The 25,758-nt window shown below is 49.5% G+C and overlaps 11 protein-coding genes across 11 annotated transcripts; 6 read left to right on the top strand and 5 right to left on the bottom strand.

The window, feature by feature from the left end:
* Nucleotides 1–61: 61 nt before the first annotated feature.
* BDR25DRAFT_301279 (F-box/WD repeat-containing protein pof1) lies at nt 62–1,734 on the top strand (the record flags this gene model as incomplete). The annotated part of the gene is made up of 2 exons (XM_033689542.1): nt 62–1,009; nt 1,062–1,734. Exons 1-2 carry the CDS (start codon nt 146–148, stop codon nt 1,731–1,733), a joined length of 1,536 nt encoding a protein of 511 aa, XP_033551430.1. The 5' UTR covers nt 62–145.
* An 887-nt stretch (nt 1,735–2,621) lies between these two features.
* Nucleotides 2,622–4,421, top strand: BDR25DRAFT_332008 (MFS nicotinic acid transporter-like protein Tna1; the record flags this gene model as incomplete). Its single annotated transcript, XM_033692703.1, has 4 exons — nt 2,622–2,849; nt 2,918–3,235; nt 3,299–3,505; nt 3,570–4,421. The coding sequence occupies exons 1-4, from the start codon at nt 2,694–2,696 to the stop codon at nt 4,419–4,421; spliced, it is 1,533 nt and encodes a 510-aa protein (XP_033551429.1). The 5' UTR covers nt 2,622–2,693.
* Nucleotides 4,422–5,268: 847 nt separating this feature from the next.
* On the bottom strand, nt 5,269–7,606 carry BDR25DRAFT_301278 (putative MSF multidrug transporter). The gene is made up of 6 exons (XM_033689541.1): nt 7,371–7,606; nt 7,186–7,319; nt 7,013–7,136; nt 6,756–6,962; nt 6,373–6,702; nt 5,269–6,320 (listed from the first exon to the last, which is right to left on the bottom strand). Exons 1-6 carry the CDS (start codon nt 7,472–7,474, stop codon nt 5,426–5,428), a joined length of 1,794 nt encoding a protein of 597 aa, XP_033551428.1. The 5' UTR covers nt 7,475–7,606; the 3' UTR covers nt 5,269–5,425.
* A 1,025-nt stretch (nt 7,607–8,631) lies between these two features.
* On the top strand, nt 8,632–9,411 carry BDR25DRAFT_383917 (uncharacterized protein). The gene has a single exon (XM_033697843.1). The coding sequence runs from the start codon at nt 8,724–8,726 to the stop codon at nt 9,048–9,050; it is 327 nt and encodes a 108-aa protein (XP_033551427.1). The 5' UTR covers nt 8,632–8,723; the 3' UTR covers nt 9,051–9,411.
* Nucleotides 9,412–9,904: 493 nt separating this feature from the next.
* On the top strand, nt 9,905–14,429 carry BDR25DRAFT_340381 (uncharacterized protein; the record flags this gene model as incomplete). Its single annotated transcript, XM_033693498.1, has 1 exon — nt 9,905–14,429. One exon carries the CDS (start codon nt 9,905–9,907, stop codon nt 14,009–14,011), a length of 4,107 nt encoding a protein of 1,368 aa, XP_033551426.1. The 3' UTR covers nt 14,012–14,429.
* A 110-nt stretch (nt 14,430–14,539) lies between these two features.
* On the bottom strand, nt 14,540–15,719 carry BDR25DRAFT_340380 (proteasome subunit beta type-1 precursor). The gene is made up of 2 exons (XM_033693497.1): nt 15,503–15,719; nt 14,540–15,454 (listed from the first exon to the last, which is right to left on the bottom strand). Exons 1-2 carry the CDS (start codon nt 15,607–15,609, stop codon nt 14,767–14,769), a joined length of 795 nt encoding a protein of 264 aa, XP_033551425.1. The 5' UTR covers nt 15,610–15,719; the 3' UTR covers nt 14,540–14,766.
* Nucleotides 15,720–15,948: 229 nt separating this feature from the next.
* BDR25DRAFT_279954 (uncharacterized protein) lies at nt 15,949–17,112 on the bottom strand. Its single transcript, XM_033687784.1, has 3 exons — nt 16,991–17,112; nt 16,876–16,927; nt 15,949–16,813 (listed from the first exon to the last, which is right to left on the bottom strand). The coding sequence occupies exons 1-3, from the start codon at nt 17,033–17,035 to the stop codon at nt 16,023–16,025; spliced, it is 888 nt and encodes a 295-aa protein (XP_033551424.1). The 5' UTR covers nt 17,036–17,112; the 3' UTR covers nt 15,949–16,022.
* A 121-nt stretch (nt 17,113–17,233) lies between these two features.
* BDR25DRAFT_254843 (proteasome endopeptidase complex, beta subunit) lies at nt 17,234–18,333 on the top strand. Its single transcript, XM_033686323.1, has 3 exons — nt 17,234–17,366; nt 17,417–17,564; nt 17,631–18,333. The coding sequence occupies exons 1-3, from the start codon at nt 17,337–17,339 to the stop codon at nt 18,233–18,235; spliced, it is 783 nt and encodes a 260-aa protein (XP_033551423.1). The 5' UTR covers nt 17,234–17,336; the 3' UTR covers nt 18,236–18,333.
* Nucleotides 18,334–18,873: 540 nt separating this feature from the next.
* On the bottom strand, nt 18,874–19,890 carry BDR25DRAFT_351112 (uncharacterized protein; the record flags this gene model as incomplete). Its single annotated transcript, XM_033694812.1, has 6 exons — nt 18,874–18,921; nt 18,960–19,331; nt 19,409–19,535; nt 19,596–19,632; nt 19,667–19,727; nt 19,789–19,890. 6 exons carry the CDS (start codon nt 19,888–19,890, stop codon nt 18,874–18,876), a joined length of 747 nt encoding a protein of 248 aa, XP_033551422.1.
* A 2,711-nt stretch (nt 19,891–22,601) lies between these two features.
* Nucleotides 22,602–24,679, top strand: BDR25DRAFT_301274 (acid phosphatase/Vanadium-dependent haloperoxidase). The gene has a single exon (XM_033689540.1). It carries the CDS (start codon nt 22,712–22,714, stop codon nt 24,509–24,511), a length of 1,800 nt encoding a protein of 599 aa, XP_033551421.1. The 5' UTR covers nt 22,602–22,711; the 3' UTR covers nt 24,512–24,679.
* BDR25DRAFT_110097 (uncharacterized protein) lies at nt 24,675–25,733 on the bottom strand. Its single transcript, XM_033683559.1, has 3 exons — nt 25,437–25,733; nt 25,151–25,367; nt 24,675–25,090 (listed from the first exon to the last, which is right to left on the bottom strand). Exons 1-3 carry the CDS (start codon nt 25,496–25,498, stop codon nt 24,839–24,841), a joined length of 531 nt encoding a protein of 176 aa, XP_033551420.1. The 5' UTR covers nt 25,499–25,733; the 3' UTR covers nt 24,675–24,838.
* Between the last annotated feature and the right edge of the window lie 25 nt (nt 25,734–25,758).

The following is a 25,758-nucleotide window of genomic DNA, read 5'->3' as shown; positions in this document are numbered from 1 at the left end:
GATAACAATTTTCAGCAACTCATAAGCATCAAGGTGAATACTTATTGGGGGGAAGCCCTTTTGCGAGTAGACTCAGCCAGAATATTTCTGATCCCCAAGAAGTTGCCACTTTGTCGCACCCTCTCAGTTACACCTTGCCTTATTGATGGCCACCCAATACCCACCACCCTCAAAACGCCAGAAACGCGAGCGGGCAGAGATTGCGCGAGAGCAGCAGGATGTTGATCAGGCGATTCCAGATGGCAGCGTCCGAGTCCGCTTCATAGACCAAGCCACTGGTGAAACAGGCAGCCTCCCCGTCCTCACCGTGCCCCTCTCGCAAGCCTCGACCAAGAACCTCGAAATCCTGCTGAATGAATTAAAAGAACAAGGAGAGGACAGGATACCATATCGCTTCTTTCCCGATGGAGATGTGGAAGCCTTGGGAGATAGCGAGGACTTATACCATGCCCTGGTCAAGCCTGGGAAGGTGTCCGCGGAAAGCGAGATCATACTGCAGTATGCTCCGCAGGCCGTGTTTAGGGTAAAGGCAGTATCGAGATGCGCAGCGGCTGTATCAGGGCACGGCGACAACATATTAGCCATACAATTTTCGCCAGTGGATTCAAGCAGAATGGCAAGTGGCAGTGGAGACAAGACAGTCAGGATATGGGATTGCGATACTGGAACTCCCGTGCACACCTTGAAGGGGCATACCAAGTGGGTGTTAGCAGTGAGCTATTCACCAGATGGATCTATACTAGCCTCGGGAGGTTATGATAACCAAGTACGGGTATGGGACCAAAGTACGGGGAAGCAGATCGGCGGACCACTGACAGGTCATACCAACTTCATTACGTCCCTTTCCTGGGAGCCATATCACTTACAGGAACCAAATCGGCCGCGAGTAGCATCGTCTTCAAAAGATGGGACGGTTCGAATATGGGATGCAATTGGAGGGAAGACAGATTTTGCACTTACCGGTCACAAGAGCAGTGTGACTTGCGTGAAATGGGGAGGAACTGGACGGGTATGGGCTTTAAAGATTCAGGACATATCGCCTTGCTAACTCGACGCCTTAGATATACACCTCTTCCCACGACAAGATGATCAAAGTCTGGAACGCCGCTACTGGGACTCTTCTGCATACTCTTGCTGGCCATGCACACTGGGTGAACCATCTGGCGCTCTCTACCGACTTCGTCGTACGAACATCTTACCATGATCATACTCGAAAAGTTCCTGCTACCCCCGAAGAAAAGTTCGCGAAAGCCAAATCACGCTTCGAAAAATCAGCCACCACTGGAGGCGAGATTGTTGAGCGTTTAGCAACTGCTAGCGAAGATTGCACTCTCTTCCTTTGGACGCCGCTCACAAGCACCAAACCACTGACTCGAATGACGGGTCACCAGAAACAAATCAACCAAGTCTGCTTCTCCCCGGATGGCACGCTACTTGCATCCGCAGCGTGGGACAACCACGTCAAGATCTGGTCTGCTCGAGATGGAAAGTTTCTCTTCACTCTGAGGGCCCATGTCGGGCCAGTTTACATGGCTAGCTTCTCGGCCGACAGTAGATTGCTGGCGAGTTGTAGCAAGGACACCACGCTCAAAGTGTGGGACATGAGGACTGGAAAGTTGAAGGAAGACTTGCCGGGTCACAAAGACCAGGTGTTTGCTTTAGACTGGAGTCCGGATGGTGATAGAGTGGGCAGCGGAGGTGCAGACAAGCAGGTCAGAATCTGGAGGAATTAAAGAGGAATGCAGTGGGAAATATTTAATAGACGGCTCTTTCTGTTGATACCCTAGTATTGATTTCTTGCACCCGTTACCAAAAAAAGTATTCGGATTACTGAATATTGGTGTTTGACAATGGACATTACCAAGAGGGTTGATCTGGATGGGGGATGTTACTCGGCCTAGGCAGTGGCAGATCCACCTTTCTGCCTTATTTTATACCTTGCTATTTCTGCCACATGGTCAGTATCTCATTGTCAGATGGAATCCTTCCAGAAGATGAGCGCTTCAGAAGCGAGGTTTATGCCAAGGTTTCGAGAAAAGTCTTCACAACACCCATTCGACCGCACAAGTTATTTCCTCAGAGCGCCTTAAAATCAGATCATCTGGTGTGACCTTGAACCAAGCCGCTTCGCGCATCAGCAACTCCTCACCCGTCGGTGTTAAGTCAAGCGTTATGGGCGTAAGCCATGGTCACCTCTTGCATTTTCCTGTTGCATCTGCCGATGCTTAGCGTCCCTTTCCTCCCTTCTGGTTGGTCTACGCCCCAGTTTCTCCGCACCAAGCCATGCTTCTTCCCCGCTTGGTTTCTTGGTGCACGTCAACGGCACATGGCTCGCCTATCACAACAACCCGAATCGCTGATAAGCTCAACGGCCCGGGAAAAATATGACCGAATGGGCGCAGTGAAAGACAAGAAGGAGCAGGGGCTTGGGAAGGTATTTGGAGGATGGGACAATAGATCTTTAGTCTGAGCATGGGTCTACGGGCGGGTTTAAGGATGACAGGTGGTGTGGGCCGAGGAAGAAACGTTACTGGTAAAGCTACTGTTCTGGAGGGACGGAAGGTTAGGATGCTTCATAAGCTTGCCCAGTCGTCACACATTCCTGCATAATTTCCACAGTCCTGGGACCAATATTCGCCAAATCCTGATCAACATCAACGCTTCGAATACTGGTGCACCTAAGAGCCGCCAAGATGAGTACTGCGCTTGAGAGAGGCACTGACAGTGCGAGTTTGGATCGACGGTCTGAAGATGAGAAGGCAAAGGTTGAGGGACAGGAGTATGCGCCTCCTACTGATGGCATCCCGGACCCTGATGCTGGGTTGAGTGAGGAAGAGCGTGCTGCTCATGTGAGTCCTATGCTTCTAATATTCTCAAGATACAGTCTTAACAGTTCTTCGGATTCTAACCTACCAAGGACCGGAAACTGCTCTGGAAACTTGACATGAAACTGATTCCATGGCTCTCCTTTCTCTACCTCATCTCCTTCTTGGACCGAACCAACATCGGCAACGCCAAAATCGATGGTCTGCAAGAGGACTTGCACATGACCAATGGTCAATACAATGCCACGCTCTCTATATTCTTCGTTTCCTACGCGCTCTTTGAGCCACTCACCAATGTGTTGCTTAAGAAGTTGAGGCCGAGTATCTTCCTCCCGATCATTATGCTGTGGTGGGGTATCTGTATGACCTGCATGGGATTGGTGCATAATTTCTCTGGGCTGATGGCTGCTGTGAGTACATTGACCCTACCTAGCTAAGTGAAACTGTAAAACGGCTTGGCTGACCTTTCGCAGCGCTGGTGGCTTGGTGTTGCTGAAGCTGGGCTTTTTCCCGGTGTAAACTATTACCTCTCCTGCTGGTACAAACGGTCCGAATTCGGTATCCGAGCAGCTATCTTCTTTTCTGCCGCTGCCCTTGCTGGCTCCTTTGGTGGACTCCTCGCTGCCGCAATTGCGCAGATGGATGGAATTGGAGGGAAGCCTGGATGGGCGTGGATCTTTGTAAGCTTTCTCAACCGCCCTCACTCTATCCACACCCAAACGTCTCTAACAACATGCCTCGCAGATCCTCGAAGGCCTCGCCACAATCTTTGTTGGGGTCGCCTCCTACTGGATGGTCCATGACTTCCCCGACGAAGCCAAATTCCTGACACCCGACGACCGCGCCCGCGTAATTCGTCGTCTAAAAGCAGACCAGCAATCTTCTGCCGAGCACGAATCCTTCAAAATGACCTACTTCTGGAACTCAGTGAGTGACTGGAAAACCTGGTGTTTTGCCGTTATCTACATGGGCTGCGACGGTGCACTATACGCTTTCTCACTCTTCCTACCGAGCATCATCAATCAGCTGGGATACAAGAGCACAACTGCAAATTTGCTCAGCGTACCTCCGTATGCCGGAGCGGCAATTATGACGGTATTTATCGGATGGTTAGCAGATCGGACGAGGCAACGTGGGCTATGCAATATTGCAGTCTCGTTCTTAGGAATAGCTGGATTCTCGATGTTGCTTGGTTCTGGAAGACCCGGTGTGCAATATGCAGGGACTTTCCTCGGCGCACTCGGAATCTATCCTTGCATCGCGAACACGATTTCCTGGGCTTCAAACAACGTCGAAGGAGTCTACAAGCGCGGCGTTACACTCGGATTCGTCATTGGATGGGGGAATCTGAATGGTGTAGTGAGTAGCAATATCTTCCGAGGTCGGGATAAACCGAGATATAAGCCTGGGCACTCCGTTGTGTTGGCTTATTTGATATTATTCTTGCTTGGTGGAAGTATTACGACGAGGCTCTTGTTGGCGTGGGAAAACAGGAAGAGGGCGCGTGGTGATAGGGATGCTTGGATTGAGGGCATGGATGCGCAGGAGATTGAGATGCTAGGAGATAGGAAGCCTAATTTCGTCTATACTTTGTAAGAATCGCTCGGTTCTTATATTTAGCTATCGGATTGAGTTTAGGGAAGACAAGTGGTGGGTTAGGTTCGTTAGGTTAGCTGCAATTAAAGGAGGTAATTAGCTGGAATAATGAGAGGGCCGAGACGAGAGTAATTTTATGTTTGTTATGAAGAGAATTATTACCCATGGGCTCTTTGAGTAAGCAATACAGTAACATCACCGCTAACAAGTCAGATAAGAGACTTCAAAATAATTAAGGATAAGTGTACATCCTAAAGCCTAGGGGTAAACCCCCTCCCATTAGTGTCTTTTACAACTGCAAGCCAGTTGTTTGAGGTAATAAATTGCTATATGCATGAGTTATAGAGCTTAAAGACTGCTTCAGAAGGAGCTAAAAATAGCTGAAGTCCTCCAAAGATGGAGAAGGTTGTGAAGCTTCAACATAGTAGGCTAAGAAACCTCTAGAGATATTTCTAAGTACGTAAAGTTACCTCTTTCAGTATCCGTAACTATCTCAGTACTCTGCCGAATTAAACGACTACTAGCTTATTAAGAAGCTCCCTTTGAGAACTCTAGTTCATACACATAGTAGAATTATATTACTCTAATATTAGAGAAGTTGGAGAGGTGTGTCCATTTTATCCTGGATTTTAAATCCTAGACTCGAATCCGGGTTTCGCTTTCGACGCATGGATCCAACACATGCAATTTAGTTCAAAACGCAAATAGCGACAACAGTTGGACCGCCTGATCACCAAACACCTATTCTCTACCTTGATGTCGACGTCGAATTTAAAGTTAGCCTTTACTGTAGCGGTCATCATGCACGAGTTCAAACTTCCGGGATAGGCAACTTCTAGAAGATCTGTCCAATTTCCATCGATCACTGCGGAACTCCCTCCTTCAAATCGGTCAGAGACTCCGTGACCAACCAGAGGGAAGTAAACAACTTCCGAATGTCACACCATTGTGGCGAATTATAGATTACATCAAATACAAAGGTTGCGAGTATATGTAAACTCTCGTTATACCTTAAATTCCTTCGCGGCGCCTTCGCCTTCTCCACTATCACGTGCTATTGATATCTCGTCAACCTGCCTTGCACTCTCTTCCGCGGTCTCTTTCGACAGAGTAACGTTCTGGGTTTTGTTCGCTTTTTCTGAATCAGCTCGTTTTTCTCCATCTATGGACTTAGCCTTTTCCCTCTTCATGAACTCGTTTTCTTCTCGACGAACTGGTACGGCGCCTAGAATACCTCTTCTCTTCCGAACGATAACCAAGGCTATCGTGGCCAAGACATTCAGACAGGTGAAGGCCAACATCACCTTCATCTGCCTATTGAAGCTTTCCCCGAAGACCTGTGCTACCTTCAGTTGGAGTGCTCTAGGTAAAGCCTGCATGGCAGTATTCGAGGCCTCGACAGCCGAGACTTGTTCTGGTGTAAGAAAGGTGGGTAGATGTTGGCGTAATGATGAGTGGTTGAGTGCACTGCATATTGCTACTGCCACGCAACCTCCAAGCGTACGCATCATATTCAACGCGCCTGTAGCGACGGAAATGTCCTTCTCCGCCACAGTGATAGGAAGGAGGTAGTAATACGGAGGGCTGCCTAAACCCAATCCGAATCCCGTGATGATCTCATATCCATATGTGGCGATGGGGAATGCCATGCTGGTGGGGAGGCTACTAAGAAGGCCTATCCCGATGCTGACTACGGCGGCTGATATCACAAGGATGTACTCTGCGTGGAGTCGCCTGCCCATGACTATGCCACCAATCATAGAGCCAACTGGAGTAAGGAGAGTCAAGGGGAGTAGAAGAATACCGGCTCGTTCGGCGGAGGTGTGGTTCACGGCCTGGAAGCGCTGGGGCAGTTGGATGACTGAAACATAGAAGGGCATTCCTTGGAGACCCTGACTCCTGGAACCCGGACGTTAGCCACATAAATGAAAGGAGACAACTGAAAACTTACAGAAGTAGGAGTATCATGGCGGGGTTGGTCAAAAACCTGACGGGGAAAATAGCCTCCTTCTTCGTCCTGAACGTGATCCAAGCCTCAAAGCATCCAAATAGGAAGAACCCAACAATACCCGCAACAAGTGTTCCGATTATGACACCGCTGCTCCAAGCATAGTTGGCACCACCCTCTTGAAGGGCAAAGAGGAGAGGAATCGGCCAGCAGACGGACAGAGTTCCCCCAATGAAGTCAAAGTTTCGTAGGCGATCCATATTAGATTTCCCGTCGGCTTTTCCAGGCATGGAAAAGAATAATAGAACCAAGGCCGTGGACACGATCGGTCCGCTATAGAACGGATTAGTGTGATGAAGTCCAGGGACCGCACGTAGTAGGCTCACTTGATGAAAAATATCCATCGCCACGTCGTATGGTCACTTATTACTCCCCCGAGTATAGGCCCTAGTAGATTTGCTACGGCAAAGACCGAGCTGATGATACCGGAGTAGAATCCAAGCTTGTCCGGAGTTATGAGTTGCATCAATGTTACGAATACTAGAGAATAAAGGCCAGAGCCTCCTATACCTTGCAGGGCACGAAATACGATTCTAGGGCTTTTAATAGATATCACATATCCAGAGTTATGTAAAGCACTTACAATTGAGTCATACTCTGGGATGCCCCGCATGCCATGGACCAGATAAGAAAGAAGGCATTGCAAAATATAAGAATACTTTTCAAGCCCCAAACATCGCTAAGTTTCGCTACGATCATGAGAAAAGCTAAGATCTGGTTAGGTTCTTAAGTTCTTGGATAGACTTGGAGCTTTACCGTTATAAGTCAGCAGATATGTTGTCACGAGCCATGCCGCCTGACCTAGTGCGTTAAAATCGCTGGAGATCTTGACAAGGCCGGTAGTAATGATAGTCCCGTCTATTGCGGACATGAATATAGAAAGCCAAAGTCTGCGAAGGTTAGTGGTGGGTTACTTGGTGAGAATGAGGAAGCACAATTACCCTGCAATAATGACCTGCAGCCTTGCTGGGCTGATGTTTGGAACAACGGTTGGACTTGAAGTCGGCACTTCATCATCAGTATTTTTGATTTCGTCCTGAGCCATAACTACAAGCTTAGCAATTGTAAAGAGACGAGAACATGAGAGAAAATAAAAGAAGTTGAGGAAAGGCTTATTCGTGTCACGGGCATGGCGTTAGGGAACTACGGCCGTACTCGAATCCTGGCTATAATTAAGTGGCTTCAGCCCGAAGGATTGTTCCTCGGCGGGCGAAGCGAACATGCGTTTTTGTAGCCATTCCCGAATCGCGCAAGGATTGCGAAGCTCACCTTTATTCACGTGATATTTTGCGATAATTGCACTGACTTATTGTTGGACTTTTTTGCACCTTGGAGGCATTTGGTAAGGCGCGATACCGGAAGGTCAGCTCCGAGGTGGAGTTAAATCGTGCTGGTTGCGCGTCGGCTCAGACAGTGCAATGGAGGATGAGAAGTTTCTGACCATCAAACCTCTCACTCTTTTGACCCAGCTGGGATTCGACATATGAAGCTGGAAATAGGAAGGTGATTGAAGAGATAGACACATCTTTGAGATGGGTCTAAGGACGAATTCGGAATAGCGCCAGCCCGCTGAGGATCGCGAAACTCGGGCACCTGTCGCGCTAAACATTCAACCTCACTCCCACACACTGCCTTCATCATCTCACAGTCGAGTATTCAGCATTCCCTTCCGAGGAAAGAAGCAATCATATATAATTACGCCCCTTGTAAAGCCGGCATCAATTTGAACCTAACTCTCCCCTAGAGCGTTCCACTATCTCATACTAGGGAAGAACGGCAATTTCCTGTCTTTGTATAAGGATGACTGAGACTATTGGGCGATAAACATGGAAAGTTGGCAGTTTGATTAAGAGCCTTTCGTATGAAAGCCCCACCCTCACCTGGAAGAATTCCTGTAAACACTATCAGGAACATGTAGAGACTAAACTAGGAACGGATCATCAGTCTACACCGCGACGAACACTACCGATCAATATGAAAGCCCCAGATTTCCTTCATCGAAAGCCATTGTAAGGAGCACCACAGCAGAATATGTGAAGAATGAGAAGACTTGGACAATGCTAGGGTTTCACCTTCCCCCCACTCTAGTACATCGAAACTGTTGAAGTTTAACGCTCGAAAGCATGAACAACGTATTTACTACCTCTTTTCTCATTGCAGCGGGTGCGTCAATGGCCCGTAGTCACTAGAACTATGATTGATTTGATCGTAAATAGTAAAATCATTGGTGAACCTTACTAATATATCCGTCTCACCAACTCCAATCCCCGCTACAGAGCATCAACTCTACTGATATGCGCTCTAACTCTGGCAGACAGTTCGGTCGAGCTACAATCACATACGCGGTGCTAGCCGACGAGGAGATCGGCTTCCGCGTGGAAGAGACCTTTGAACACCCAGGGTCCCAACAAGTTTCTATGTCTAAAGGACTTGGTGTTGCGCCAAATTATGACGGCTCCGGCGGATGGGCGAGGATCTACTCACTGGTAACTTCCTCCAACACTAGCGTTGGTTCCAAACGACGGTTTGCTCAAGTTGGCTACATACAGAATGCAAACGTCCGCTCCACCCTTCCAGCATCCACTCTTCCAGGAAATATCTCCTCCGCGCTGAAGGATTAGCTTCACATGTAGCTTGTAAGGCCAATTATGTTCAGTTATACGTTTCGTGTGTTCGAATCCGGGTAACAAGAATCAGCCTTGGAAGTCCTAGGCGGTTGATCAAAACCCTTAGAGGGAGCGCGTATACTTCACCAGGTGTTCTAATCCCGGAATTTTGGTCCAAGATTACGAACTATACTGCACCGGGGCCTGTAGTGTAGCCAGAAGGGACTCAAAACCTAATACGCTCCTGGGAGATGTTAAAAGTAACGACTCGACGCCTCCTCCCAAAATCCTGTCGGAGCAAGAAAAGTGCAGAGCGAGGAGAGCGACGTAACGAGAGTACCCTCGATTATTGTGAAGAGCGCACGTTTCATAGGCGATGATATGGATCAATTTGAACACACCTCCTGGGCTCAACGTCTGGCGTAAAAACCTTGGGCCTTTTACATTTTCTTATTTTCTAGATATCCATTGCCGTACCATCATCAAAGAGATATGTCGCGTGCAGACGCATAATTGCAATGGCAAATTTGCTAAGGAGCGATGATCAAGTGTTAATATATTTCCTAATTTTCGGCCTTCGGCGAAGAAGACAACGAACGACGCGTAGAAAGTGGTGTTTCATGGCTCTGATCATGAAGTGGCGGAACCCTCCCAAGGCTGGAAGGGAAGTCGCACTGCCAACCATCGCGTGCCTTCTTTATTTGCCGCCGCCCGTCGGGCAACTCTCGAGTTAACACCCACACTTTCCCCTTCGCGTCACTTCAAGTCCAAGTCCAGTACGATATTCCTCCTCTGAACCCTCCCTTCTACACCCACTCGCGGCAGGCTCCCCTGCGTACCTCTCAATGATTCTGCCACATCGCTGAGCCATGTCTGCGCAAGACTTTGACGGCGCCCTCGCCATTGCAGATGAGACAGCGTTCGCCCAGCAGCTCGACGACCTCATTTCCAGGCCTCAGGGAGCACCTCCCGGCATAGCTCTCGCCCACGTCGCAGAGAAATACCTAAGAGCCTTCGCCGATGACTCTACGTCCTATTACAAACGGCGGTGGATTGGTATAACTCTTCGGCATATGGTTGACACTCCTCCAGTTGTCAAACATCTCAAGACTCGTCCACAGGGACTTCACCAGCTTGGAGCAATCATAGCCAAGGATACTGAATTGGAAGAGACCAAAATTGTGGCTGGTATCACTATTCGACAAGCTCTTCAAAATGGTATCAAGTTCGCCAACTGCTGGCCCTCGCCAAAGATCCCAAACAACGCCCCCAATTTCCCGACAGATTCGAGCGGAACATGGCTTACCGACTTCCAACAATACCTTGACACTCTAGAGCGTGAACTACACCTTATCCCAAAGTCCAAGACTGATCCTGCTGTGCTGTATCCGGTATCGCTTATCGCTTCTGATGGCTTTAAACAAGCGGCTACTGTGATGCTTTCTGTTATCCAATATCGATCTGTTACGCTCATTACATCGGATTATTCCCCTCGAAACCTTGGCTTCGTCGACGTACCGCTCCGGCATATACATGACATCCGCCTGCAGAAGTCATCGCTACATGATTCCCAAGCAAGGACAACGGAACATGAGCCTTGGGATATTGTCTTAACCCTCAGACATGGCCAATGGACATACCGCGTGAACGCTGAGCATCACGATGGAAGCGAGCTCACGATCTTACTCCAGGGCTATGCTGATGCTAAGGAATGCGAAAGTTGCATCAAAGAGGCGATTGATCGTCTATCAACAATCCAAGCATCTTCCAGTAGCCAAATCCTAGATGCAAGCGTTTCTGGGGACAGTAATACACAACGGGCTGACCATGGCAGTCACATACCTAGACGTGCAAAATACAGTGTCCAAGTCACAGATGTAGGCTTTTCCACAGGACGCAGGACTCAAGAGGTTGCCCAACCGAATTTTGAACCGAGCCTGGCGTTGCTAAATGGCGACTCAAACAAAACTGGATCCACTAGGGGTATTGAAGAACCTAAGTGGAGCCCTAACGCATGGGGTCTCTCACCAGAAATAGCACTCGTAAACCCAAATACAAATCCCAACAATTCTGGGCCTGATCAGGAGCTAGAACGACCTGGGGATGGGGACGCGAGCTCTTCAGGGCCACGACCGGTCAAACTCATCCATGACGTAGTTTCCTCTGCGGAGAGATCGACTTCCATGCCCAAAAATGATCCGGTGAATGAACCGCAAATTCAGGTCCTTGAAAACACTGGAATACTGAAGAAGGCCCAGCGAAAATCTGCTCCCGGTGCACTTCCGGTAATCAAGAAGAAACCCTCACGCGCACACGATCAGACTGAGGGAACTAGTCTTTGCGTTCGAGAAGATATGGACGAGTTTGGGTTCCCAGACGAGCCTCCAAGGATAAAACGATCTTTGGCAACGGGCAAGGAATCGCCGAGAACGAAGTTCAAACCCACTACAGCTGCGTCTCGACCGCCCTGTGGATCTATTGGGAAAGCGAAACTAATCAGGCCAAAGCCCAAACCTACCCAAAGGCAGCAATTCAACGACACAGAAGACGACGAGGATCCTCTTAACACGCATAAAGCACAACTAACAGAAGTTATACAGAACCGTTCTAGTGAAGCCATGGATATTAGCAGAACTCCTCAAATCACCGAACCCAAAGAAAAACGAGAAGAGATCAAATCTGGATTGAAGCCTTCCAGGTTGCCGAAGGTATCAAAGGCGACGACGAGCGAACGTGGCTCTCGAAAGAGGAAGCGTCCCAGCGAAGACGTCTTCACCATCCCTCCTGACGAGGAGCCAAGAGGAAAGCGTCACACAAGGCGAGAGGCCGCGAAGTCGGTGGACTATAACGAAGCCGAAAGCTCTGGGTATGGTGGCTCTGAATCGGATTATACTGAAGCTAAGCCGGCAAAATCTCGATCCGCAGCCATGACATCCTCTACACAAAAGGTCACTAGCAAAACCCAAACAGGAAAGGCTTCAGCCCCGAAGAGTAGTGGACGAGGAGAGGCTTCCAGAGCCTCTGAGGTAGAAGATATTCTTGTGTCTCCGGGAGAGAATTCCATTGTGGCCAAGATGCTTTCCAGATCGCAACCAGCCACACAGGACGTGCCAAAGAAGACGAAAGGGAACTCTAGCATGCGGCCTATCCAGAAGATACAAGTCTCCAAGGTAGCTAAGAAAGAGCCACAAAGTGTCCAAGGGCAAGCTATAAAGAAGAATGGCCAATTTTCCCAAGACCAGCCGGAGATCATCATGATCGATTCGTGTTCTGAGAGTTTGGATGAGACGGACAGCGGTGGGGAGGACATTGATCTCGGAGGCGCCTGCATACAAGAGATTCCAGTCGCTCGGCCCACAACAAGCCAAGACTCTGCCTCTTCGAATGAGCTACCGCTAACTGTACCCATTTTATGCCGTTCGCCTCTTAATGCTATCAATAGATCACAAGCGTTATTACCCACGGCTTCACCGAAGCAATCGGCCGAATACTCCTCTCCATCAACACCGAAAGCAAAGCGGATGAAAGAATTCCATACTAGGGAGCCTAAAAATCCAGACGTCACGAAGAAAACTTTCAAGAATCCACTTGTAACTGTCGCCCCACCACGACTTTTGGAAGACCCTACCAGCCCTTGCCCTGACACCCAATGTGGACGCCAAGCGCCAAACCTGCCTTCTGCCAACCAGTCACTGGGTAATCTAATGCAGAGCTTGGATTCTTCTCCTCGAGGAAGTGAGGATGCCGCATCTGTAGTGCGACGAGGTCAGCACGGACCATCACACAAGATGGAGACCTTGGAGGAGGCGGAAATGACCAAAACTCCCTCACATCTACATCCGCAACGCAGGTATTCGGGTGGCTCAGTAAGCTCAGAGATTCTATCCAGCAATAATAAGCCTGTTCCTGCATCGCCACACTCAGACTCTAGAGCTATATCTGGTCACGCGGAGCGAGAGCATGTGGAAATGGAAAAAGAGATTGGGGAATGGGAGACGGCAAAGAGCGATCCCTTCAAGCAGCGATCCAAGTGGAAACCCCGAACCACATCTTTTACTCGGCGTCTGACGGAGGGGACCACTGTTATTGAAGAGCCTGAGCTACCAGAAGAATCGCCACAGAAGTTCAGGAAGCGAGCGATTGCTCAGGACCCTGTGGCACCCGAAGTTATCTATGAGAGCCGCTCCTTCCGAGTACCTTTGAAACCAAAAGGCTCAACACAAAAAAGAAATGCACGTAGCCAAGTCATAGTTGATAGCACTTCTAAACATCGACACTCTCGCCAATGTGCCTTCTCGAAAGTGGACAAGGGACCACCAGCGCCGGAGCACCTTGATATAAACCTCGAGGATTCCGAACGGGAAGCACCACGACAAGTTATTGAGGAGATGCAACCCCAGGATGTCTTTCCAACAAGAGAAGATTATTTGGACATTGGTGGCGACGACACTCTTGTTGCTTATGAGGAAGAACCTCCTACCATTCTCAACGCGTCGCCGGTACAGTTCCGATCATCACCACCTTCACAATATCCGCCTAGCAGTCATAGCTCTACCTCCGCCGAGATAGAGCAAGGCTCGGAGTCTTCCATCCCGACCGAAGTGGCTGAAGAGATGGAGTGGGAGGCGAGCCTGCAGCCCCACCAACGAGCAATCGGAGAACAGCTGATTCGCATTTCAAGGCGTGTTCTGCGCCACATTGTGGATAACGAAACGGCAGTGAACGATATTGCGGAAACCTACGCCCGAGACGGAGAGCACTTGCTGAAAACACTTATTGAGCGTCACAGTGGCGAGCTTGATGGCTTGTTTGAAGGCGTCGAAAAGAAGAAACAGGGAATGAAGAAGGATTTTGAACTGATGGCTCAGAGACTTGCTAAAGAGCGGAAGCATTTCCAAGAGCACCCTAAGGCTATTCCTGGTCGCAGGGAGGGTGAAGTGCGAACTTGGAACAAGGGGAAAGTTGTACGGATTTGAGGTAGGCGGGGATGTATTTCTACTGACCCCGATTGACTATTGGGAGGGACCGTTGCTACTAGGAGTGGTACATCATCCCACTGCCTTCTCCGAATCTCTAACAGCCACCTCATCTTCCAATCTCCTTCAAACGAAAGTGGTTCTCTGCCATATCTCCGTTTACAATACATTGCTATTCCTACCGCTGTCGAGGGTGCAGCCTCCACATCAGGATTGTTTCCAGCTACGGATGATGTATGACGGATAAAATCGGATACCGGGATGTGGTGTTTTCCAGAACAAGACATGATTCTTATGAACACAGAGAGTGTGTGATACATATTGGTGTGGTTGTTGGAGTCTGCGATACTCACTGGCTCCTGTTTTAAATGGTGCCTGCACATTCAACGTCACACTCCCAACAGCTGGGTTCTAATTGTTCAGGTCGCAGAGGTGTGGATGGAGAAAGCATCACCTTATGTCCAAATCGCAGCAAGCAGTGAATTATTCGCCTGCAATTCATGTATACCAACACAATGGAGTGGTTTTGTTATTGTTATTTGTTACGAAAGTGGATAGGCATTTGGCCCTTGAGATTTTCTCGAGAGTTACCTTTCCAGGCCGAAGAGCCGCTCAAGTTGTATAACCTTAAACGGGGTTGTGCCATACTCCTGTCCAGCACCATGGTATGCTATTTATACATATTCATCACTTACCGGATCCTCCACCTCACTACATCCCCTTTCGCCGCATTGCCGTCCAACCATCCATCACCCCTAGTCTTTCTTCAACGGCGTATAAGTCTCTTCAACGCCATCCCTCGTAATAATCATCATCTGCAACTCATCACCAACTTCAATATGCCTCTCCACAGCACTCGTAAAAGCATCTCTCACTAAACCCTCCACTGCCGGCTGCGGCAACGGCACCGCCACCCTCGCCTGCAACTCATGTCCCGTCCCACTTCCTGGGACATGCTGATTCTTGAAATTGACCTGATTATCCAAGAACGGCATGATCAGCGACGCGGCCGCACCCGCCGCTCTGCACTGCTCCCGCTCATAGCTTCCCACAGGATCGTACGAGTACAACGCACCCTTCCCGTCTTCATCCAAGCCCCCCAAGATCGCGTGCACGTAATATGGGAAGAACCGTTTGTTGTACAGGATATGGCTCAGGCGCTGTGCGCAGGCTGACACGCTCATGGGCTTTCCGTGCTGGTATTTGTACATTTTGACGATGGTGTCGAGGCGTTCTTTGAGCGCTTCACCGTCGGCGGCGAAGCCGACAACTGATAGGACTATTCGCGCACCTTTGTTGTCCGGGCCTTCGCCGCCGATTTTGAAGAGTTTGGGTGCGCACCGTGTGTTGATGTTGTAGCCGGATGTGGAGCGTGTATCGCCTGCGAGGATAGTGAAGGTTGCCCCGGAGATGCCGAGCGTGGAGCCGCCATTGTCCGTGTAGCTAGGGGGAGTTAATGGGGGGTAAGAGAAGGTGTGAGAGGCGGCTTACGGGTAGAAGCCATGTTGTCGTTCGCCAGATGGAGCTGCTTTAGGGGTCTGTGAGAAGGAATAGCCTGGACCGCCTTGTGGAGGCGCTCCGGAGAAGACGGCGGCCATTGTGGGTAACGTAGAAAGGTTGGGAGATGGAAGAGGTCAGTGGGATGGGGTGAGAAGGAGTTGGGTAGAGAAGGGACCTGGAGAGGTTGGTAAGGTGAAGTTGGTTATTGTTGGTGGCAGTACTCAGAGGTTGACGCGGAGCTTGAGATGCCTATGCCAAGAGATGGCCCAAGCTCGGAATATCAGCCCCTGCGAATTAGATAATCCAGCTGTTCATCCTGCACGAAAATGGGAAATAGATTCCCTGGCTCCAATAATAGTCAATTATGCATGTTCTATGTAGTTCATAAAAAAATAGTAACCGTGATTAAGGCCATATAGAATGTTAACATATGTGGAATAAACCAGGACAACTACCAAAGCGAGTCGAACCGTTGCCACGTGAAGCCATTAAGCAGAAATCCGCACTAGAGCTATATACCCCACCGAGACTCTCTCCCTCTGTTCCTTTCCATCGAGCGCCTCCGCTTAGGTGACCTTGATCGGCTCCGCTGCCTACCCTTTGACGGACGGTCGTCTCTCCCCCCTCTTCGATCAGGCTCTCTTCGTTTATCTCGGTCGTGTGAAGAAGCCGAGCTCGACCTCTCTCTATCTAGACTCGCCATGACTCTTTCAGTTGCGCTCTGAGATGACCCTCTTCCTGGTAACATTGCGGGTTTGCGGCTCTCGCTAGAGTTGGTTGAGGGAACAAAGTCGATAGCTTCTCTTTGCACTCTAGCTTTGTCCTTCTCCTTCGCTTTCGTAATTTCCTTCTGTGATTGCGCTAATTGCTCCACATATGCTGACTTTGGGAAAGCAGTGGGGACCGCGGCACCTACAGGTAATGTAGATGCATATTGATCTTCATCCTTCAATCCCGCGAATCCCATTAACTTCTGGAAATGAGCCGGATTTTGTAGGGCAGATGACCCCGCCATTCGTTTGTTGAAATGCTGACCTTTCCTCTTCATGTCAAGAAACAGCGCAAATTTCTTGGTTGGCCCCAAGAGAGGTGAGCCAGGAGGCGATGGAGGGATGTCAAAATTGGGGACGGTAGGGAGCGTGATGTTCTGCACGATCGATCGATATGATGAGTATGGTGATTGAGGTGTGGAAGCAGTTCCTCCTGCATCAGTATCTCTGGACGCAGGAGTAACTGAAGGCCCTTGATCAGGACCACTGCGGGCAGGACTTGAGGGTCTTGGATGGGTTTGGAGTGTTGCGCCTGTGATGGTGCGACTGTATGTTAGCCAAAGAGGCTCGGTATACGAGGGGCTGATAACGCACAGCTATCTTCCTGGGTTGACTGCTCGGCCTTTGGCTGAATATTAGGGGTCGCCTGGGAGATTGCACACTTAGTAGCTATCCGGCCTTTTGGTGAATTAAATACAACTTTTCTTACCTCGACATCCTCCTCGTCACTACTTGGGTAATTGATTCCCAACATGCTGACAGGGAGATGGTCTCGCGAATCAGAGCACCATCTTCTATTCGAACTCGCAAACGAAAGTCTTTGAATTTTTGGTGTAGCTTTAGTCGCAAAGCAATAGTAGGTCGAAGGTGAAGTTCAAGGGAGCTTGGGCCACGCCTTGGCAATTTAGTGGCAGCTTTCGCGTCCAAGCTGCCTGGTCCATCATCGCAGCAGCCTCAACCTCCGACTCTAATTCGCATCCACTCCCCTTGTTCATTGTGCCATACCGTTCCGAGACCCCACTTCTCCGCAATATCATAAAGAACCCTCGCCCACCATGAACCACCTTCCTCAAGCCTGGGGCCGTGTATGTGCTGCGCTTTCCTCTCACACGCATCAGTACTGACAAAAAGCTAGCCAAGGGACGACGTCTACGGTGCTTACGACCCCTCACATTTCCAGAATGCAGCTCCCAACCAGCATACTCAAAGTCCCATCGTGACCGGAACCTCAGTCGTAGCAGCAAAGTTCAAGGATGGTGTAGTCATTGCAGCAGACAACTTAGGTATGAACCTCTCTCCAGACATATCTCATTATTATCCGGAATACGCCAGCTGACACCAGGTAATAGCATCATACGGCTCGCTCGCCCGCTTCACCGACGTCAAGCGCCTCCGAAAATTCAACGACGAGGTCGTCGTCGGCTTCGGCGGCGATGTGTCCGACATGCAGTACCTGGACCGTCTCCTCAACTCCCTTGACATCCGCGAGAACTATTCCAACACCGAATCCTCACTCAACGCCAAGAACCTGCACACCTACCTCTCTAAAGTCATGTACAAGCGACGATCCGACTTCAATCCACTGTGGAACCACCTGCTCATCGCCGGGCTGGATGGAGATGCCAAGCCGTTCCTCGCGAGCGCGGATCTGCTAGGCACGACATTCTCGTCGCCGACGCTAGCTACGGGCTTTGGAGCGCATTTGGCGCAACCAATTATGCGGAGGACGATTCCAGATGAGGCGGCCGTGCAGAATGTGAGCAAGGATGACGCTATCAGTTTGGTCAAGGAGTGTATGAAGGTGCTGTTCTACAGGGATGCGAGGAGTATGGACAAGTATTCGATTGCTATCATCACGAAGGCAGGCGTGGAGTTGACCGAGGATGAGAGGCTGGAGAACCAGAGCTGGGCATTTGCGGAGTCCATTAGGGGTTATGGAACGCAGGTCAACTAGCCTGCCGAGAAGATGAAGTTGGAGCTGCGGGCATGGTGGTGCATGGAGTCTAGGCCAATGACTTAAGGTATTTTGGGAACCGATGAGCTAGATCACGGACATCAATGTACTATTGAATGCCTGGACCTCCTCTGCTATGTTCAAGCTGCACCCATATGCAGCTCCAAATCCCCGTAAATCTATTGATCCCACTGTTTCGTATGCAATTGCAGCAAGTCTCAGTTAGCTCCTGCACTACTTCGGTACAGCGGCTTGTAGCGTTTAAAAGAATTTTTGACAATGTCGCCGTACAGAAGAGTGTTCTGGCATGAGAGAGGTTTGGAACTAGCGAGATCTGGGCTAGATGTAAGCTGAAATTTAATAGATATCAACAAGGAAGAGTTGGGAAGGAACAACTAACAAGGGGTATATAATGCGCCTATAGTGTTGCATGAAGGGAGCGTAAGGGCCTTTTTACCCCTAAAAGTTAATGATTAATTTTCTTAGAGAGTAACCATGTTTAAGAGCACTAGGAATATAAAATCTAAGTGTCATGCCATTATATATTTATTGCTAGCAGGTGCAATGATTAATGTCCCTCTCAACTTCCCTCTCCATAGCCCATTTCAATGACAGCGACACATCACCAGCCAACCAAGTCACTGTCCATCCTTAAACACTACCGAAACCGTCATCTCAAACGCCCACTCATATGAAACTAGCAAGCAGCAACTTACTACTCAACAGCAACAACCTCAGCACCAGGAAAGACATCTTCAGCCCTAAATCCAGTATCCAGCCACATCCTTGGCATCTCAACCTGTTCAGCATTAGGCACCAAGCCCGTCCAGAGCCCTGTCAGCCATCTGAAATGCCCCTCCAAAGCAACTCCATCTTTCTCACCAAACCAGGTCCCCTGAAAGTATTCTGCATGCAAAACCAACTCTTTAGACGTAGTATACTCCACCCCACTGACAACGTCGTTAAAATAGCGATAGAGGCCACAGTTCGCGGCGTTGTCTAGATTAAGGTCGAGATTTGGGTGCTCATACAATGCGACTAGGAAGTAGGTCATGTCCAAGTGTTGGCGGGGGGTGTATTTACCGTATAGGAGCGGCTCGGTGAGGATGTTGAAGGATTTTGAGGTGATGGAGAGGCAGGAGAGGGAGGGGGCTCTAATGCAATGTATTTGACGATTGAGTAGAATAGTTCGAGAGGGAGGCCGAGGATGCGGAATTGTTTAGCAGGCTTCGTGCGCGAACAGGAGAGAATGGTGGTATCCATATCGCTAGTGATAGAGATAGTAAATTCAATGCAGGTTCTGAAAGAGAAAGGAAATATAATGCAGGTGTTATTTAAAAGGAAATATACAGGCCTCGACATGAGTAAATAGACGGTTGCTGTTGCCGTTCCACCCACTGAAGACGGGAGGTATGGGATGGGAAAAAGGACTCATATAGGTGTAGACGGATACGGCGGAGCCCTCGTGGCTAGCTGGATAGAACCTCCTCCGCTACATGGTAGCCCGATATTCAGGGCATATATAATTAGCGGTGTGTAGGGTTAAGGCAGACAGAAGACCATGATTTATCCTGAGCACACCATATGTTGTGGGGTTGTACCTTGCCTCTTTCACTTGCCGAGAAGGGCGGAATATGTAATCTTGTATTTTTCATTTAAATATGTTCGTTGCTGTCTGTGTTCGGAGCATGGAGCGATGTGTTGGGGTGATAGAAATACTTATGGGTGATTAGGTGAGGAAAGCATGGCGGCGAAGAGATGGACGTATTTCAGGTACATTAACGAGCGAGAGAGCGTATGTATGAGATGGAGATTATCGAGCCCCAAGTTCTTCCAAACTCCGCAACCATAATAGCGGCGGATAGAGGGTTGGAGTTTGTTTGGAGTGTCGCAGGTGTGCTGCTCTACACCCGTGGCAAACTTCGAGAACACGTATCCGCCCGTGGATTCAGGTAAATCTTTGGGTCGTGGCTAATGTAATTCTGATTGCCTGATTGAATTGCAAAGCGGTCAAGACTGGGTAAAAGGATCCATGACTAAATTAGAGATAATACAACTATTAAGGCATTCGGTTACCTCGATTAGCTTATACGTTTGGAAACGTAGTAGCGGCGAGCATCCACAGACTGGGCAATGACTGTATGGAATGAATGGGGATACTTGTTGCTGTTGATTGTTTACATTGAAGTGGGTTATCGCTTTTCCCGTTCCGGCTTGGCACGCTGAACCGAAACATCTTTCCAACTTTTGGCTTTCACCAACCACGAATATATTCCACTGTTCTACGAGATGAAGGGTGTATTCGCCTGAATGGATGGGAAAAGCTTGTCCGGCCGTTCCTAACCCCAAGCAGAGATGATCAACATAACGACATACAATTCGTCCACTCTATACAAACGTCTTAGTAGTGATTCCTTTGAAGTATCTCTCCGTCCATCCAAAGGCCGGATTCTATTAAGTCTCATCAATGAGCCAAATGGCATATCCTATATCCTTTTATTTGTTTGGCTTTTGAAGTGGACAGAAGTATTGCTGCCCGTCTCATGACAGCTGAGAGCGTCCGGCAGAGATAACTTTGGACACCTTTCTTTGACTCGAATGCAAATATTTATGCTAGTTCTGTCTCTCGAGCACTGTTACTTATTTTCAACAATCACTGACACCCCAGGTTTGGTCCAGAATCACCTGAGACTACCAGAGTGTATTTGCTTGAAGGCAGTGCGATTACATTCCACGATGGATCCTCATCTTTTTAATTCTGTAGTTCTTCTTCACAGCCCCCGTTATTACCCTAACGGAATGTGACATGTCCGTCACCAGTGGTGGCCCAATGCGATGATTGAAATCACGATGGAGGTCTTTGCTGACATGGACGCAGATTCGGCCAGCTTTGATCACTATTATGGTCACAGCCTGTCTCAATTTTATTCCTATTCTGATCATCAATACTCCAGTTCATTTTATAAAATGCAAGGTCTACAACCCCCGTATTTATCTGGCTTTCAACGGCCTCACAACGCTTTTCCAGTTCGCTGCTTTTCCAAAATTGGCTTCCTTCCAGCTCATGAAAGATTACACCTACAACGCGACAGCGGAGAGCCATGCAGTGGCTACACCAGTCTTCCAAGCTCAAACGCGACTCCAGCTCACATCGAATTCGATCTGAACTAGGCGAGGTTTCAAATCTCGCTTGATGTAGCCCAGACCCTGATAATATTTGAAGAGGCGCTAGTAGGAAGAACGTACTAATTCTGCCGATTGGATTCTTTTCCTCTTTACGACCATCAAATTCTTCTATTACTACCATTGTTATTGCGCAGACATTGTTGCTCCCGACCTCCGCAAGAATAGTCATGGTAAGGCTGGCAGTGGGACCACCGGTGTCAATTGTGGCGCAACTAGGTATGAGAGGGCAACATCAGATGCGATCCCATCTGCAGCAGCCCACAAACCCCGGGAATCATGACACGGGGAATCCAGGTTCCTATAGTGACAGCAGTGTCCCTTATCCGACCCACTCGCCAAGAAAGGCACGACAGGGTAGCTAGGGAGGAGCATATGAGAATGGGTCAAATGCTGGTTATGGCATAGGCAATACCTAACCTTAGCACAGCCATGATCTGACTCTTGAGGAACACTTTCATTCTACTTTCTCTTTTAGTCTTTTGTCTTCTTCTCCACCCCCGGTACCTATAAGCCTTGTCAAACTACTAGTAGTAGTGTTTCATATGCCCTAATATTTTCATCTCCACACTCTTCTCTCCGTTGCTATCCTCTAGCCCGGCTTCTAATAAATGCCCAACGTTTAACAACTTCGGTCTTCCCGACTCTATCCGACCGAACAAACCCTTTTGCGCATGTTTAAATTTAGGCAAAGTCAATGGCTGAATCAATATTTTCAGCCCGTCAGAAATTACGATAAATTTGCTCTAATGAACCCTCGGGTATGTGCGGTCGGTAAGCTTGTGTAACATTGGCAGAGGCGCAGTACCAGATCCCATGCAGCTTGTGATCTCTGCCCTACATGTAGAACTCGGTGCCAGGACGAAGATATCGCAAAATGAACCAAATCACGTAAGCCAATTGCGGGAAAACGTTGCATCTGTCAGGCACGAGGCCGGCTGGATGGAGCTGCCAAGAATCCTATTGACGATCTGGATTCAAGCTCTGCTGAGCTCCAACTCGGTTCTCTTACCTTTCTGCCTTTCGCCTGGGTTTTCGAAGGCAGCATTGGGTCATCATTCGCATGGCTGAGCCAAGAGCTGTTTGTGGGAAATGGTGTGTGGGCAGTAGCTGCCTGCTAGAACTCGTACGGGTTTCTTCGGTGTTGGTGGTCATCATGCCGTATCATGAGGATAACCGATGTGAAGATGTAATGCTTGAGAGGGGGTATATAAGGGGTGTTGGAGTCCCGAGTTAGCTGCCATCAAGAAAAGCAACATCATCTCGTTGGAAGATCATTGAATCATTTTCATTATGGCTCCCATTCCTCTCCCCCCAGTTGACGAACCTGCAGAGTTCGGAAATAACTACATTCTCTACTGGAACGAAGCTGGGCTTGACCTCAACCGACTCACTCATTCAGTTGATGGCCCACAATCAGGCCCAGTCATTTCCTCTCGGGCACTGGGAATGCTACACTTGGCTGTCCATGATGCTTATTTTGCAATTCACCCTGCAGAGAGTTTCACGACATTCCTCGCTCCTGGAGCCACAGATCCCCTGTACCGTCTTCCAGATCTAATCGGTGCCAATGATGCTCGTCAAGCCGTTGCAGGTGCTGCCATTACCATGCTTCAGAAACTCTACACACAGGTGGATGACAGGATTTCGTACAATTCTACAGCTCAGTTGAGGAAGCTCTTGAACAACTTCATAACTGGGTTCACGGGGCTTGACATAACGTCCCGCAGCTACCAATTTGGTGTTGAAGTCGCCAACGTTTTCTACTCTCTCCTCTTCCACCCCGATGGTGCCGCGCAACACGACTACCATCCAACAGTCGGACGCTACAAATTCAACGACGAGCCAACTCATCCCGTCCGAATCATTCCCGCGGACCCGAATGACCCGAATGGTCCCAAGAGAGCCATACGAATCTACCACGCCCCGTACTACGGCAAGACAGCCAAGCGGCTTGCCACGCAATCCGAGCATTACAATGCCGACCCGCCTGCGCTCCGCACGGCAAGTCAAGACCTTGCTGAGTACGACGACGCTGTCAGAGACATCATCCGCATGGGCGGCTCCCCGGCGCTCAACTCCACCAAGAGAAGCCCATCCCAAACTGCCAAGGGCCATTTCTGGGCTTACGACGGCTCCAATCTCATTGGCACGCCCGTCCGCCTCTACAACCAGATCGTCCGCGTCATCGCCGTGAAATATAAGCAAGACCCCGACATCAGCTCAGAAGTCAACAACGCGGATTTCGCGCGACTCTTTGCACTTTTCAACACGGCTATGGCAGATGCAGGAATCTTCGCGTGGAAGGAAAAATGGGATTATGAGTTCTGGCGTCCTCTTTCGGGAGTTCGTGATGACGGCCGCGACGACCATGGTGATCCCTTTTGGCTCTCCCTTGGCGCCCCGAGTACGAATACTAATAACATCCCCTTCAAACCGCCCTTCCCAGCGTACCCCAGCGGCCACGCATCCTTCGCTGGCGCTGGGTTCCAGATGGTAAGGAGGTACTACAACGGGCGTGTCGGGAGCTGGGCGAACAACGGTCCCGACTCACTCTCCTTCGACTTCGTGTCTGAGGAACTGAACGGCGTCTCGCGAGACTTGGACAAAACTTACGATCCCACGACCCCGATTACCGAGCAACCTGGCCTCGTACGCACACGGATCCAGCGGCATTTTACGAGTCTTTGGGAAGCCATCTTTGAGAACGCGATTTCGCGGATTTATTTAGGTGTACATTGGCGTTTCGATGCCGCGGCAGCAAGGGATATTTTGATTCCGACGGATACAGCGGATGTGTATGCTGTGGATGCGAACGGGGCAACGGTGTATCAGAATATTGAGGATATAAGGTATGAGACGAAGGGAACGAAAGAGGGGGTTGAGGGGTTGTGGCCGGTGGGTGGGGTGCCGTTGGGGATAGGAATTGCAGATGAGATTTGGGAGAGTGGGTTGAGGCCGACGCCGGTGGAGAGGCAGCCGGGTGCTGCTGTGATGGGTGGGAAAGGGGTCAATGGGGCGAACGGAGTGGATGGTGTGAAAGGGGCTAATGGTGCGAATGGGAACGGGGTTGATGGCGTTCATGAGCTGTGATCAGGCGCTTAGTCCTTTGGAGTGAAAGATTAGTTACATGGTTTAATTTCCAAGCTGTTTTGTAACTATACCTTTGATGTATGCTTTGAGTTTTATCGCAGAATCATGTATTCAGTCCCTTGGTATTGGGAGTCAGTTACGTTGTTTAATTTCTAGGTTGTTTTGTGGCTATACCTTCCACGTATGCTCCGAATTCTATCGCAGGCTCACATCCAAACACATACCCGACCATTGGGGCGATTTTGGAATGGACAACTCTGCTTTACCCCATTGAACCCTATTCACATCTCCGGCCCATGGAACTTCCCAGCCTTTTAATTTTTTAATTTAGTCAGAGTCAGACACGTCCATAGCTTCACCCTCGTCGTCACTCTCCTCTTCGTCCTCCCTGCCGCGTTTTATACCCTTGGTGCTATCCTCTGGACCTTGTGCCGGAACCGCTTTGGCGGGCACTGCGCCGCCTCCGAAGACAGCTTTTTGGAGATCGGTCGTCTCGACTTCGGGCTCTTTGGCGGGGAGCTTGAAGGTTCCGTCCATTTTAGCGATGACGTCCGATTTTCCCTTTGCGAAGGCAATCCGCTCGATAAAAGTCAGGGAGACCAAGCCAAAATATGGAAAAAGGTACGGGGGAGAACTCACAATCTCCGTCCCATAGAAATTAAACCCCTGCAGCGCACGCATCGCCTGCGTGCTCGACTCGATATCTCGGAACACGACATGCGCCTGGCCGCGCATCTTCCCCACTTTGATTAGGATAATGTCCAAGACGACGCCGTAGGTGGCGAACAGCATGTAGAGGCTACGTTTGATGTCACCCTTGAGGAACTTGGTGCTCGGGAGCTTGCTGCAATAGAGACTGCATTCGTGCGGTTAGTTAGACCGCAGAGGGACTGAGAGACAGGGAGGGAAGGAGGGGTGTACTTACGTTCGGTTCGGTGGATACGTCTTCCATGCTCCGCCGGGAGGGCCTCTCACCGCAGACGCCATAGTGAGTGTTGTGGAGGTTGCTAAATGGTCATAGAAGGTGAGGTTGGAGGCTGGTGAGCTTCAAAAGTTGAAGCACGGGACCAGTGCCAAGATTTCGAGTTTGCGGGCGGTGAATTGACACTTCACAGAGGTTTCTACCACTGGGCGTATGGAATGAAACAGGGGCTACGGAGGAGTCGACTTAGGGGCCCCGCTGTTATTCTTTCTATCCGGAGTGACGGCTGTGGTGTTGTAGTTCGGTCGAGGACTGAAGCATGAAG

This window comes from Lindgomyces ingoldianus (genome assembly GCF_010093535.1).
Source record: "Lindgomyces ingoldianus strain ATCC 200398 unplaced genomic scaffold BDR25scaffold_6, whole genome shotgun sequence".
In the NCBI taxonomy this organism is placed as follows: Eukaryota; Fungi; Ascomycota; class Dothideomycetes; order Pleosporales; family Lindgomycetaceae; genus Lindgomyces; species Lindgomyces ingoldianus.
This window is presented reverse-complemented; position numbering and strand designations above follow the sequence as displayed.